Source organism: Ustilago hordei (assembly GCF_900519145.1).
Source record: "Ustilago hordei strain Uho2 genome assembly, contig: UHO2_contig_17, whole genome shotgun sequence".
Taxonomy (NCBI): domain Eukaryota; kingdom Fungi; phylum Basidiomycota; class Ustilaginomycetes; order Ustilaginales; family Ustilaginaceae; genus Ustilago; species Ustilago hordei.
This window is the reverse complement of record NW_024545291.1, coordinates 543,201-557,259: the sequence shown is the minus strand read 5'-3', so window position 1 is coordinate 557,259 and position 14,059 is coordinate 543,201. Positions and strand designations below refer to the sequence as shown.

Below are 14,059 nucleotides of genomic sequence, written 5' to 3'. Positions count from 1 at the left end.
ATCAAGAGTGCCAGACTGCAGAGACTGCCTTCAGTGTCAATTGTATCTGGACCACAGTAGAGTACTGCCTTTGGACATTGTCAATAGCAGTGATACAACACACACTCTATGTTTAGATGCAATGGCCTGCAATTGCAACTTGTGACAGAAAACTACTAAGTATATGATTTGGTGAGATATAGCTAGTAAGGTGTAGAGTGGATGAGGATCCACTCGACTCCTATGAATAGAATGTATGTTTATATAGACACCCTTGCAGTGTCGCCTGCGATGCTGCTCCTGCTCTGTCAAGAGGTGTAGGATCTCCTTCAGCACTGCCTCTTCTCCTCTTGGCTTTCCTACAACCCCTATCCCCCTTAGGGTGTATACTCTTCTTTGGGCACTGCCTCTCATGCTCCTTGCAGTTGAGGAGGCCCAGTGCCGCTTCATCATTGCTAGGGGTCACCCCCACTTCATCCAAGTGGCAAAGAGCACCCCCTTTTATCTTGCCCCTGATGATGACACCCATCTTCTTATGCCAAGTTTATTGTTGCATAGGGCCCCTACTTCATCAGGTGGTGAGCCCTTCCTCAGCTGTTGTCCTTCTATTATGAGATTGGTGAGAGAGGTGTCCTCAAACCAGTTTCTACGAGATCTGTTGTATGGGCATGGTTCTACTGATCCCAACAAACTTTGTGTAATCGGTTGCGTGCCTGAAACCAGGTTGGGTGTTTCTGGTTGATTTCGATGAGATCAACCGAGTAAGCTCTCTTTGGTATGTTTCGATTGAAAGTAACCAGATGGCTGAGTACTGGTAGGTTTTCGTCCCCCTGAGTGGTAACCATCTGCATGATACTGAGCTTGGTCCTCTTCCTCCCATGCAATCATTCTGTATGCTTCCCTTGCCTTCCAATGCTGGGAACCCCTTTTTCCATTCCTCCCATTGCCTCATCATGACAAGCAACCCATTCTGTACCAATGGCTTTGGTCAGCACACTTTGGTAAAACATACTGGCTAGGCTTGTTCTGGTCAATCCCAGTAAGATTAATCAAAACCCTAGGTTGCAGTTGATCTCACAAATTACACACACAACTAGCCCAACCAGATTGTCAACACCCAATGCTTGCTTTCAGATTCTTTCTGCACAAGACCTTCTGCGCAGACCCTGTGACACTCTGTAGTAAGATCTCGCTCCTGCCAATCCCGACAAATTCTGTTGTAGGACCTCAATCCTACCAATCTTGCTGAACTCTGTTGGAACTCTCTCTTTTCCCAATTCACGATTCCTGCATGAGGAGGTCTCCAGCACTGGAAGGCAAGGGAGTCATACAGGAGAAGATCACATGCAAGGAAGGGGACCAAGCTCAGCGTAGAAGGGGACCGAGCTCAGAAGCATGCAGTTGGTTACCACACAGGGGGACGTGCTCATGATCACATGGAGCTAGTCACAAGGAAGACTGCATGGACAGGGAGCAGGACAATAAGGTTGATCATGTGGTCAGGGGATTCACAAGGTAGGGGTCAGGAGAACAGTCACTGCTTAGGAGGAAGGAGAGCTGTTTCAAGGAGACCGGCATATAGGTCATGAGGAGGAGGAGCAGTGTCGAAGAGGTCGACACACAGCTCAAGGAGAAGAGGAGCAGTGACAAAGAGGTCAATAACACTCCTCAGGAGGAGCAGGAGCGGTGTGTCAGAGGTCTCGCGCCTGAAACCTGGTATCGGTAATAGGAACGCATCTATTACAGTTCCTGTTGAGATATGTGGTAGAGTGCTGTGTATTATTATTCTTGTCAAGAGATGTTGCAGAAACACCTCTATGACTCTTCTTGCTTGAAGATGTAATAGTGTGTTCACTATTGCAGGTTTCGACTGACTGCTGTGGACACTCCATCCAGAGGTAGCTCAGCATGATCAATAACTATGGAACTTTGTATTGGCACCAAGATCTGGTGTGAGTGTGATTGTTGGTGGTGCTGACATGAGTGTCCAGTGTGTTGACTGAGTGCTTGAGGTGATCCCCAGACCACAGTGGACAACTGCCTTTGGTTCTAATTGTTATCCAGACTGCTGGTTTACTATGAACTGCCTTTGGACATCAGTGAGTGGTGATATGACACATGTGCTGCAATGGAAGCAATCTACTTGTGATTGCAACTTTGCTGACTGAATACTAAGTATACTTATGTGAAGTTATAGCTAGTAATGTATGGTGTAGAGTGGATGGGGATCCACTCAACCACTTATGGCAAGAAGGCATGGTTTATATTCATCTTTGCAGTGTTGCCTGCAACTCTGCTCCAGCTCTCTCTCCAGAGGGTACCTTCTTCATTGAGTACTGTGGTAGAGGTCTCTACCGAGGCATCTCCTCCTTTCTGATCCCTGCTTCTCCTGCTCCTGGGTTGAGGAGAGCCAGCATCATCTCATCACTGATAGGGGTCACCCCACTTCATCCTAATGACAGTGCATGCCCCCCTCCTTCATCTACCTCCTGACTTCAGCACCCATCTTCTTATGCCAATTTCATCATTGTGTAAGGCCCCTACCTCATCCAGTGGTGACCTTGACTGTCCTTGCCCCTAATCTCCACTGGATCTGTCATACAATCATCCTTGCCACTAATCTCTGCAGGATGTGTCATATGATCCTGTTTGCTACAGATCCTGGCAGGATTTGTGATTCCATCTTTGCTTGTGCTGATCTAGGTGAGATCTGCCATAGAGCTGTTTCTTCTACAGATCTTGGTGAACTCTTCTGCAAGTCCCATGATCTGCCCAATTCCTCAATTCCCATGCTCCCTTCATATGACTTGACAGGTCTTCCTGCTTCCTGCGCATCTGGGCCCATGACATGGTGTTGCAGGCGACACCAAACAAACACATAAATACTCTCATTTCGCCATAGTATATGAGTGGATCATCATCCACTCTACTCTATAATTTGTTTACCCTTTACTTGACTCTTAGTTATGTATCATTGCAATAGCAGGGCTTTGCAACAACAACTTGAACATGTGTGTTGTATCACCATTGGATGTCAGCTGTAGGTGGTGTTCTTCAACACTTGCAGTCCAGTCACTCACTGAAGGCAGTGTATAACACCTGTGGTCCAGTACCTCTCTCATCTGCAGGTGATAACCTTATTGTGGTGCAGATACCATTGAATACCAACAAGCAACAAGCAGCACTACAAACACTTGTGCTGATATGGGATACTGCATCATATAGTATTCCCATGCAAGTTTTTTGGAAGTGCCACATAGCCTCTGAATGGGGTGTTCAAGGTGGTCAGTCAGAACCCACCCAAATTAAGCCTTCTGTTTCTTCCCACTGAGACAGTTTGGAAAGAGCTTACTCAAGTTAAGAGGTAGCTGCTGTTGTCTGCAACAATGGCATGATGGATGGGGAGAGTGTTTGGTTGTGTTTTCTAGGTTTTAGTAAGGTCGGTTGGGTTCGGTGTGCTTGGCAACATGTTTGGATCGTATGTCGGTGTTTTGTTTTACCCGACTTCCGGGCATGGAGATGTTGGATAAGATGTTGGAGATGGTTTGCTTCATGCTTGTGTATATCATCACGGTCACCACTGCTACAAGGTCTATACCAGTCGAAACAAGATTCGTTAGGAGATCAGAAACAGTTTGGAAGACTAGAGGACGGAGGGTTTGTTGACTACTAGCATTCATCAGCGCACACAGATAAGCTGGGGAGAAACAGGAATGACATTCAAGGCAGTCATCTTTGACATTGGCGGCGTCGTGGTAGGTAGTCCGCTCTTTGCCATCAATAGGTGAGTGAATAACGACTCGGAAGCTGGTCGTGCGGTGTAGAGATGCTGATAGCCTATGTGGCTTGGTCGTCTGCACTTGTATGCAGGTATGAGAAAGAACATGGGCTTCCGTTTCAGTACCTCAACGTGGCGATTACAGCTCAAGGTCATCGCGGAGCTTTCCAGGTGAGTTGGCAATCCGAAGCAAGCCTGTGGAGAAGGATTAGCTGACATTGGGATGGCTATGTTTGCGCTCACAGTGCTTCGAGCGGAATGAACTGGACCTGTATACCTTCTACCGACGCTTTGGCGAGCAGCTGAGCAACGTCGAGAACAATAATGCAGCTTACACCAAGTTCTGCAAGAGCCGAGGCCAAGGTGAGCATATCATAAGCGCACAGTGGATATCGGCGCTGTTGAAGGATGAGTTGCTAATCCAGATCCGCCGTTCTGCAGAAGTGCCCAAGCTACCGACCAAGCTGCAAGTTGATGGGAGAGAGGTAAGCATACATTCGCACAGCATTCTCTAAGGCCATTCTAAGGCTAAGCCATGCACTCTTTCTTCTTTGGGGTTTGGTTCGCTTAACAGCTCTTTGGACAGATGATGCGCTACTCGACTCAGGTAGACCCGAAAGTGCGTATTGCCATCAACAAGTTGAAGGGTGAGCATCATCTATCCCGCACCTCGACTCACAGTGATCGACGCAGCTTACCACAGCATTTACACCAAAGCGATAGAGTCGCGCAAGTTCACCATTGCCGCCTTGACCAATAACTTTGCACCTCCAACTGAGATGGTAGCGGATGCACAAAGCAGTGCGGTCAAAGCGCCCTCGCTGGAAGAAGAGCTCCAACACCTGGGCCTTGGTGAGTCTCAGTATGAGCTGCGCAAGATGTTCGACCACTACATCGAGAGTGCAGTTGTCGGCAAGAGGTAAGTGACGATACCAAAGCTCTGCTCGGTGTGGGTAAGTTTGCCATCTATCTCGCTCACTTGGCGCATGGTGTTTATCTTTGTCAAAACAGAAAACCCGATCCAGAGTTCTACAAGCATGCACTGCATCTGCTCAACCTACAAGCCTCCGAGGTTATCTTCCTGGACGACATTGGTCCCAATCTCAAAGCTGCCCAGAAGCTCGGCATTACTACCATCCGTGAGTCTCGCGAGATGAGATGCAAACTTGCCCGCTGGCCAACGCTGTCACCTTATCCTCACTCTTACGAACAGGCGACTGACCGAGCTTGCTTTCTTTGTTCAATCCGAACATCTCAATTTCTCGTTCCTGCTGACCAACAGGCGTGGATTCGAGCGATTCAACGCCTGCCTTGGCACAGCTGAGCAAGTTGACCGGTGTGCCTCTGCTGGATCATGTCCCCAAGCCTTCCTCCAAGTTGTAGTGATGCCAAGTTGCGAATAGACAGCTTTGCCCAACAATGTAGCCAGCGACGGACGGAGGAACGGTCGAGCCATGCGACCGAATGCTTTGCAAAATCGATCTAGATTGTCTTTCCTCCCTGAAAAAGACGGCGCATGTGAAACAAGAGTCATGTGTGTGTGTGTGTGTGTGTGTGTGTGTGTGTGTGTGTGTATGTGTGGAACAGCGAGTTATAGTCAGACCTATGCGGACTGAACGTGACCCTTGCCCTGGTAGTTTTCGCTCGAGATACCGGTGATGGGGTTCTGCTTCTGTTCGATAGCGATCCGGTTGGAAGCCTCTTGCCACTCCTTGGTCATGGTCTTGACGGGAGCACCACCTGTCGGAATGTACGCAAAGGTCGAGGTCCGTGGCAGAATGTGCGAGAGAGAGAGATCAGAAATATGTAAGCATGTGCGCAGACCTCATGAGCCATCTGAATTGGAACGAGGGCAGACTTACCGTTGGCGCGCATGAGGTAGTAGACAACAGTCGTAACACCGAGGAGGGCAACAACGCCAGCGAAGGTCTTGGCACCCTGACCGGAGGCAGTGATGGGCTTGCGCGGACCGTGAGGACCGAAGGAAACAAAGTAAGCTGTAGAGATAGCGCAATGCAATGATGGATGAATGATCAGCGGCCTGTTGAGGGGATGCAGCTATTTTATCTCTTGCCGAACACCAGCAAGGGGTAGTTTGATTGTTGTCGGTCCCAATGAGATTGTATGCGGGAGCGCGGCCTCAGGATGTGACGGGTGCTGTCTAGTGCGTGTATTGCAGAACAGTGGACTGGATCAAGTGCCAGTGTGGTGCGGTGTGCTTTTCTACATGTCGAATGCTTGTTGAATCGACTGCCTCTCATTATCCCTTGCTGGCGAATGCTGTTGGCGACAAGACTGTGATGCTGCTGCAGATACTTACCAGCCTTCTTCTCGTTAATGCTAAGCTCCTTCCAGTCTTTCCTCTGGAGCTCTTCCAACTGACGGAAAACACCGTACTGCTCCTCCTTGGAAAGAGACTTCCAGCTGGCCTCGATGTTGGGGACGACGTGACTGAGCTGAACCTTGTTAGGGCCGTCAATGTAAGAGCCAGCATTGCGGGCCGTCTCGAGAGTCCATCGCTCCTGTTGGGTGACCATGGTTCGTCGGCCAAGGAGAGTGGCAGTGCGGAGGCCGCTTTGAGAAGCACGAGCAACGTTCTGGCCGATCATGATGAATGTGCTGACGCGAATGTCGGAAACGTGTCGATCGAGATGGTGAGGATGACGAAGATGATGATGATGATGGTGATGATGGTGATGATAGGTGTAGATTAGAAGTGAGGGTAACGATGATGTCAACGAGAGAGTCTTCTTGACTGGCCTGGCTGACTGAGATGCGATAGCAGCTAAGAAGAAAATCGCGAAATGCTCTCTTCCCTGAGAAAGCCTTGCCTGGATTGACCCGTCAAGTAGCCTTTTGCAAGAGCGGGAGAAATTCGAAGCACTATTCCAGCTGTTTGAGTAGAAACCTTGCTTGAACCTGAGCCTCTGTTGAATTCAACCTGGCAGATCCGATTTGGCAAGTTTGAAGTCACTTGGACGCCTTGAAAGGGTAGAAGCCAAGTATTCGAATACAAGGATTCGAAAATGAGACTCGGATTGGTAATCGCAACGCTGCTGTCTCCTGCCTGGGAAAACATTTTGAAAGGCTTTGAAATGTCAGAGCTTGGACTCGTCATCCCGATCCCTTCCTTTTCGACCCGATTGCCGGAAAACTAACAGCGGAACCGATTTTCGCATTTGCCTTACCAACAGTCTCTTGTGAACAGCTGGCTCTGTTCCCTTTGCCACTGTCGCCCGAGACGAAAAGATCTTCTGGAAGGGTCTCGCTCGGCTTCTTGAGCGTGTGAGCGTGTCAAAAGGTGTCGGGGTGGAGGAAAAGTGAGCTGCATGTATGTAACACACGGCCCTCTGCCCACGCCAACATGGAGCACAGAGAACGAGTTGGTGGTTGTACAACGCAGTGTCACTTTCGTGTTTGTGGGCAATTGAGGCTCTACAGCAACATCATAGCAAGAAGCAAAGCCAGTCTGCGATAGCTGCCATCGACAAGACAGCCAACCTCGCAGGCTTTCAGAGAGGCCAGGTCGACAGGATGGTGGGTCCCACAATCGAATTGTTTAGCACTTCGATCCTGTCCAACGTCAAGGTCCGAACACGGCATGAGCGCTTTACTTCGGTGCTTGCCATCAAGAAGATCCCCTATATCTACCACGATCTCGCTTCGGACGATGATGCAAAGAGCCGATGGCGTCGCAAGGCCAAGGATCCGCAACTTCCGGGCATTCTGGTCAACAACGAGTGGGTAGGCTCGTACGATGAGTTCGAAGAGGCAGTCGAGTTTGGCGAGCTCGAAGTATTGCTCGGCGTCTCTCCAGCAGCTGCACAGGCTACGCCACCAGCACCACATCCTGCTCAATCGGCAGTGAGCTCCAAAGATCCTAGCTTATACCCAACGCTGCCCTACGCAGCAGAAGGTGCAGGACGCTGGAAGGAGCCTGATGCGGATCAGTTCATATCGTCTCTGAACATCAAGGAAGAGGAGCTGAACGATGACGACGTCGATGCGTTGCTAGCTGAGATCGGCAAGCTACCAGCCGAGGCAGCTACGAGGTCGGAGAAGAAGTATGTTCCATCGAAAGAAGCAGCCATCAAGCCGCTGCGATTGGCCAAGATGGGAGCAACAACATCACACCAACGAATGCCATCGGGATGGCCAAGTCCATCTGCTGCAAGTGCAGCAACGCGAGCTTCGCCCGTGGCTCGCTATTCGGCTACGCAGCGCTCCACTCGGGCGCTAGCTGCAGAAGCGGCGGCGCTTACATCGAATCGGAAGACCTCGGGAGCTTTGCTGCGCGATGCGGTCTCGCAAGGAAAGACGCTAGATGATGCTATGGAAGAGAGTCGCATGAAGCACATCGTAAGCCAGGACAATATGGATGAGCTGTTTGCATCCCTGGGTCTCAGCAATGTCGATATCGGTGAGGATGAGGTGGATCAGTTCCTGGAGCAAGGCGCTATCCCGCAAGGCCTTGGCTTGGGTGGCGAGCGTGTTCATCGACCATCTTCAGTAGCGGACAAGGCGAGAGATGAAGCGGTGGCGAGAGACTTGGCGCTCAAAGCGAAAGAGAAGGGACATGGCTCTGCTCGCAGTAGTCTTGCTCACGAAAGCACTTCAAAGCTTACTGCTCTCGCTGGTCCTGCACCAGCATCTCAGATCGGAACATCCGTTGACGATGCGTCAGCAAAACGTTCGACGGCCTCAGGAGGCACTTCAACCTTGTCGGCACAGCCGTCGACCGTGACTGAAGCCACTTTGGAGACGCCCGAATGGAAGGGTGACGAAGCAACTGAAGCGGTCGAGCGAGAAAAGGAGGTCGTCAAGCTAGAAGCTGAGGCACCAAAGCAGTCGTTAGCTGCTGCGCCCGAAGAGGGTGAAGAAGAAGCAGAAGCCACCAAGGTTGTCGGTGATGAACCGGCCAAGAAGGCAGACGACGAGGATCAGAGCAGCGAACCGGCCGAGATCAAGGCGAAGGTGGAAAGGCTCATTCTTGAAGAACCTTCACCTTTGTCCACAAATGCTGAGATGAGCAAAACTGATGTCGTCGACACGGAAGAAACCGAAGAGGAGAAAGCTACGCCTGGAGCAAGCACGAGCAATAGGAAAGTTGATGTTCCACCTCAAGACAGCGAATCAATACCAAAGGAAGCAGAGGAAGCAGAGGAGGCAGAGGCAGCGTTGCCCACCTTATTGCCTGCCAAAGATCATGTCTCTGGCGACGAAAAGCGTGCAGCGTCAGAGCCAAACAAGGATTTGAGAAGCGTAACATTGTCTTCTGACGCCAACGAGCCTGTCTCGTCGCGATCATCAAAGTGGGAGCAATCAGCCCGATCAGGTGCTCACGATTCTACGACAGCTTCCAAGGAACTTTCTCTCAGCAGCAGCACTAGCAATCAGATCCTCGACAAAGCTGACATCGATCAAGATCCAAGACCAACGAAAGAGATCTCGGCAGATCCGATCCAGCTGGAAGGCGAATCGATTGCGAAAGCAGAGACAAAGCGACAAGAAGCGGACAAGGCAAAAGACGGCGAGGCTTCCGAATTGGAATTGGCACAGAAGGCAGCAATGACTGCTTCACAATACCAGAATCGCAAGTCGGGACTTCCGTTGCAATTCCAATCGATAGTGACAGTAGATGAGAAAGACGAAGAAGCGCCACTTGAACCTTGGACAATAATCACCAGCCGCAGCAGCAGCAGCAGCAGCAGCAGCAGCAGTCTTTTATCAAAAGATCCCGAGGTCACGAGTGCAGCCAAGTCGCCATCATGCTCAGCCGCTGCAATCACATCGCCGGTGCGCATTCCAGTTTGCCAAGAGTCGAAAGAAGGCAGTTGCTCGTCGACAAGTCCTTTAGCTCTCGGTTTGGGTGCACGAGGTCAGCCACCATCACGCCAAGCGGCTTCGGGTTCAGTCTCTTCCTCTAGACGTGCCATAGATGTTTCTCGACCCATCGATCCATCGATATCGCCTACATCGCCACTTGCGCCCCCATCTAGCTCAGAATTATTCATGTCGCCAGAGACACTTGCAAAGAAGAAGCGAGTAGGATTGTTTGGCCTTGGCAAAGATAAGGACAAGGAGAGGGACAAGACAACAGCGAACGACAAGAACAGCAAAGCAGCAGCAGTATCAGGAGCAGCAGCAGTATCAGGAGCAGCAGCAGCGTCAGGAGCAGCGTCAGGAGCAGCGTCAGGAGCAGCACCTTCAACATCGCGTCACGAGCGAACCATCTCTCAGATTCTTCGAGAAGCCGATGCAGTGCTGCAAATGGGAGGCCAAGGTTCGGACAACGACCAAGAAGATGAAACTGAAGATCCCACCATGTTTGGCAGTTCAAGTGTCGACATATAACGATTGCCCTCGCGCCTTGCTTCTCTTTTCCAATAGAATTCCAGCAGAGCATACAAGAAGAGGCTTTTACCTTTCCGATCTCCATGACCATCTGCGTCTGACTGTCTGATGAAGCGGCGATCGACTTCTCTGCCCTCTTTCCAGAGTCAGAGCCGAAGCGAGACGGGAAGCGCACAACACCTGAGCATCTGAGCATCTGAGCGTCTGAGCATCTGAGCGTCTGAGCATCTGAGCGTGGGAAGGCTGTGACAAGGAGGAAGCGAGACATATCGAGTGTGTGCTCTCTTTGCTATAATCACAATCACAGTTTGGCGGGAGACGCGGGCCGACACAGCCGAATCTGGAGGAAACTTTGATAGACACAGGTGATGAGGCTATGTCGTCGGACCTCATCCGAAGGCTCCCAACTCTCAACGATCAGAGGCCATCCCTCTCGACACGGTCTCTTCTTGCTTCTGTCACATTGTGATCTCGACAATCTCAATTTCGTCTTGTCACAAACTGAGCCAAAGCCTTCTCTTTTGCTATCAATGAAGCACCTCGACTTGCTCCAACAGCGCTTCGTCGCCACTCACCGCCACTCACCGCCATCCACATCCATCCATCCAATTTGAGCGAAATGAGTGGCAAAAACCGACGAAAACTCGAGGCCATCGGTGCTGCACGAAAGAGCCTTTCAACGGAGCGCATACACTCATACACCCATTCACAATGGTCGACAGCTCCCTAAGCTGTACATACGAATAGATGCCACCCTCCTCTACCCACTCTACCCACAAGAAACCTCGCTCTATGGACACTCCTCAATCAAGTCGCCGACTCGTGCCTTTCTCCTGGCAGCAACGCGAGAAATGCTCGACAGCCTGACTCAGCCCTCAGAGCAGGTGCTTCTTTCACGCTGATTAGACAAGTCTGGCCTCTTCGCTTCCCATACCATGCGAGCTCAAACACCGGCGATTTCTTCAGGTCCAGGCTTGAGCCTCGAATGCTAAGTAGGCGAGTCACATGGAGACCACAGTGCACCTCAGCTCTGTATGGCGACGAGCACCAAGCTCGCCTCCTATCTTGCTCCAGCAGCGACCTCGAGAGAGCAAAGGACAGAGTTCTATGCAGGAATCCTGGCTGTATGCGTATTCGAGTCTGTGAATCCATACCAATCCTTCGCTCTTCGCACGTTGCCAACTGACGAAGAAGAGGACCAGTTCGCTTAAAAGACCAGGTCGGTCTCAAGTCTCGCATTCTATCTACCGCCGTCGTCTTCTTCACAGCACGCAAACGCTCTTTCTATTGCCTCATCTCAACCACCTCCCTCCTTTCTTGGAAGAAGAAAAAAAGGAGACAAAAAAAAGAGGCTGCCTGCTAGCACCCCCCTTCCCCCCCTTTCATCAGGAACACCTGCTAGCTTTACTTCTTCGTTGCTATTGCATATGCTGCTTCTGCTGTACCTTATCTTGCATCAACAGAGTGCTGCATCTCTCTCGTACTCTACCTCCCTCGCTCATTGCTCCAAACCGCATTTCAACTGCTTTCAATGACCTCGGTCGTGATCGTCTGCCGCCTTATATAAAGCACAAAACATCTCAGAATCAAGCTATATTTCGGCATTTGCCTTGCAAGTAAGCTCAACAGACAGACGAATGTCGTTCTCTTTCCAGCCGGTAATGAACCCAGGTCGCGATACAGTGACACCAAGAAACGTCGCTCAAAACAACTTTTTCGAAGAGCAAGCGTTCAAGCCCGACATAGCGAGTCAGAAGCTGGCAGATATGTCGCGAGAACCTGCCTTTTCAACCTCTGGCGCTGCATTTGATTCAGACTTGTACAAGACGGGAGCACAGTTGCCTCGCCCTTGCAGTCACTATAGTCACGCTTCCTTGGAACTGCACTTGCCCACCAACTTCGACAAGTACATGGGTCTAGATCGCAACGAAACCACGAAAGGCGACCAAGCATACAGCTTGGCCGCCTGGCATTCTGAAGAACATCAAATCCAGCCAACGGTCGGCGACAAGGCCGCTTGGCCATACAAGCGCAATCCTTCCGAGCCGCCGACCGGACCAATTGCCGCGGTTCGAACTGACTCCAAGATATCCATGCATCAACGTTTGCCTTCTAGCTCATCTGGTATCTATGGCGAAGAACGACAGGTACCAGCATCTGAACCCGGATCGGATCTCAGCTCGGACTACTCTGATCCCTTCCAAGTCTCAGGTCTTCCTTTCCCTCCCATCTACCCCTCTGAATCCGGCCAAGAGACGCCGCCCAGTTTTGCCTACATCGAGCCTCAGCACAGACCTCTGCCAGACTATGTAATGGAAGAGCTCAAGCGCCTCAAGCTGGAGAACATGGCTCTTCGACGCATGGCGCAAGAGGTAGTCAGGATCAACATCAGTCCCGGCTCCCTCGAGGGTCAGAATCTTGATCGGCCGGCCCCCTTCTGTGCACACCACCCACCTTTGACATCACCGCCTCGTCTTCAGCGCGTTTACGATGGTGCTGACCCAGTGCAGGTATATCACGAAGCTTCGAGGCCCAATGCATCCGCATTGTCTTGCTCTGCTCGCGGGGGTGAGCGTGGTACTGCTGCATCAGTCTGGGCTCAAAGCAGCCGCAATATTGATTCTTTCAGCCAGCGTGAAGCCAGCACCCCGGCCAGCAGCGTTGCCAATCAACCTTTCAGGGCGAGTGATATCTCGGCTGCCGAGCTTAGTCGACGCGTCGCGATGGCTGAGACATGTTCGACGCCTCTTGCTGGCTCTCATACTCTGACTGGTACGATCAGTCCTTTCGACATAGTCTCTGCTCCTGCCTCTCTTCCTGGTCATGTCCGCTCAAAGGCTTCCCTTACTGGCACCTCTTATCGCAACTCGCCCGGTCTGACCCCGCTGGCTCCATCCAAGCTCGAGTCGACTCCCGCTTCCACGCTCGTTGGCACGATCCTTGACAAGCGCGGCCAAGAGGCAAGCTTGCTACTGCAACAGCAACTCAAGAACGGTAGTCGCGAACGACAGGAAGAGATCTTTCAAGCCATCTGCGCTAGGCTTGTTGCACTTTCGCACGATCGTCACGGCAACTTCTTAGTCCAAAGTGCCATCGAAGCTCGACCTGAGATGGTAATGCATCTTGGAGGCGCTTTTGTTGAGCTGACCATGTCGCAGTTTGGATGTCACGTTGTTCAGAAGGCGCTCGAGTGCGAGGAAAATGTCGGCCAAGCTGTTACTGAAGAGTTACTTGGTTCACGACTCGACCAGACTCTCACTTCTCGACACTCGATTCATGTCTGGCAGCGCATCCTGGAGACAGAGTGGAAGGAACCTCAGTTCCGCGAGCAAATCTTTGCATCCATTAACAAGCAACTCAAGGGTCAGTGGGCACGCACTGCTCGACAGGAGACCGGCAGCATCATTTGCCAAAACATCTTTGAATCCGCACAGTCAACGGAGAAAGCGGAATGCATGCAAGAAGTACTCGAGCAGCTTGACGAATGTGCCACGAATCAATGGGGCGTTTGGGTGGTACAGCACATGATCGAACACGGTGCCCAAGAAGAACGCCGTGCTGTCTTGAGTCGCCTTGTACGCTCGGCTTGCAAACTAACTTTATCTCAGTACGGCCAGAAAGCGGTAATGAGCGCACTCAAGACGGGTGATGGGCAATTCCTTCAAGACTACGTCGAAGCCATGTGTCATAGCTCGCAGCCTCGTCGACCTGGCTTGATCGACGTCTGTCTAGCTGCCCATGGAATTCAGGTTGTTACGCAGCTCTTGACGACGGTGGATCAAAAGACTCGCGAACGAATCATCTCAACCGTACGACGCAACTCTGTCTTGCTCAAAGGAAGCAGAGCGGGCATGAAGGTACACCAGCTCTGCGAGCGTGCGCGCGCTTTTACTGGCTACTGAACTTGGCTACTGAACTTGGCGCCATAACCAAATACCAAGCCACCGC

General features: G+C 51.2%; 4 protein-coding genes across 4 annotated transcripts; 3 read left to right on the top strand and 1 right to left on the bottom strand.

Annotated features, from left to right (window-relative positions):
* Nucleotides 1–3,692: 3,692 nt before the first annotated feature.
* On the top strand, nucleotides 3,693–5,140 carry UHO2_06247 (uncharacterized protein; the record flags this gene model as incomplete). The annotated part of the gene is made up of 8 exons (XM_041560470.1): nucleotides 3,693–3,763; nucleotides 3,850–3,928; nucleotides 4,003–4,120; nucleotides 4,199–4,242; nucleotides 4,332–4,404; nucleotides 4,481–4,676; nucleotides 4,769–4,896; nucleotides 5,040–5,140. 8 exons carry the CDS (start codon nucleotides 3,693–3,695, stop codon nucleotides 5,138–5,140), a joined length of 810 nt encoding a protein of 269 aa, XP_041416404.1.
* A 220-nt stretch (nucleotides 5,141–5,360) lies between these two features.
* UHO2_06246 (putative cytochrome-c oxidase chain V precursor) lies at nucleotides 5,361–6,366 on the bottom strand (the record flags this gene model as incomplete). Its single annotated transcript, XM_041560469.1, has 3 exons — nucleotides 5,361–5,497; nucleotides 5,620–5,754; nucleotides 6,078–6,366. 3 exons carry the CDS (start codon nucleotides 6,364–6,366, stop codon nucleotides 5,361–5,363), a joined length of 561 nt encoding a protein of 186 aa, XP_041416403.1.
* Nucleotides 6,367–7,291: 925 nt separating this feature from the next.
* UHO2_06245 (uncharacterized protein) lies at nucleotides 7,292–10,111 on the top strand (the record flags this gene model as incomplete). Its single annotated transcript, XM_041560468.1, has 1 exon — nucleotides 7,292–10,111. The coding sequence occupies one exon, from the start codon at nucleotides 7,292–7,294 to the stop codon at nucleotides 10,109–10,111; it is 2,820 nt and encodes a 939-aa protein (XP_041416402.1).
* A 1,661-nt stretch (nucleotides 10,112–11,772) lies between these two features.
* UHO2_06244 (uncharacterized protein) lies at nucleotides 11,773–14,013 on the top strand (the record flags this gene model as incomplete). The annotated part of the gene is made up of 1 exon (XM_041560467.1): nucleotides 11,773–14,013. One exon carries the CDS (start codon nucleotides 11,773–11,775, stop codon nucleotides 14,011–14,013), a length of 2,241 nt encoding a protein of 746 aa, XP_041416401.1.
* Between the last annotated feature and the right edge of the window lie 46 nt (nucleotides 14,014–14,059).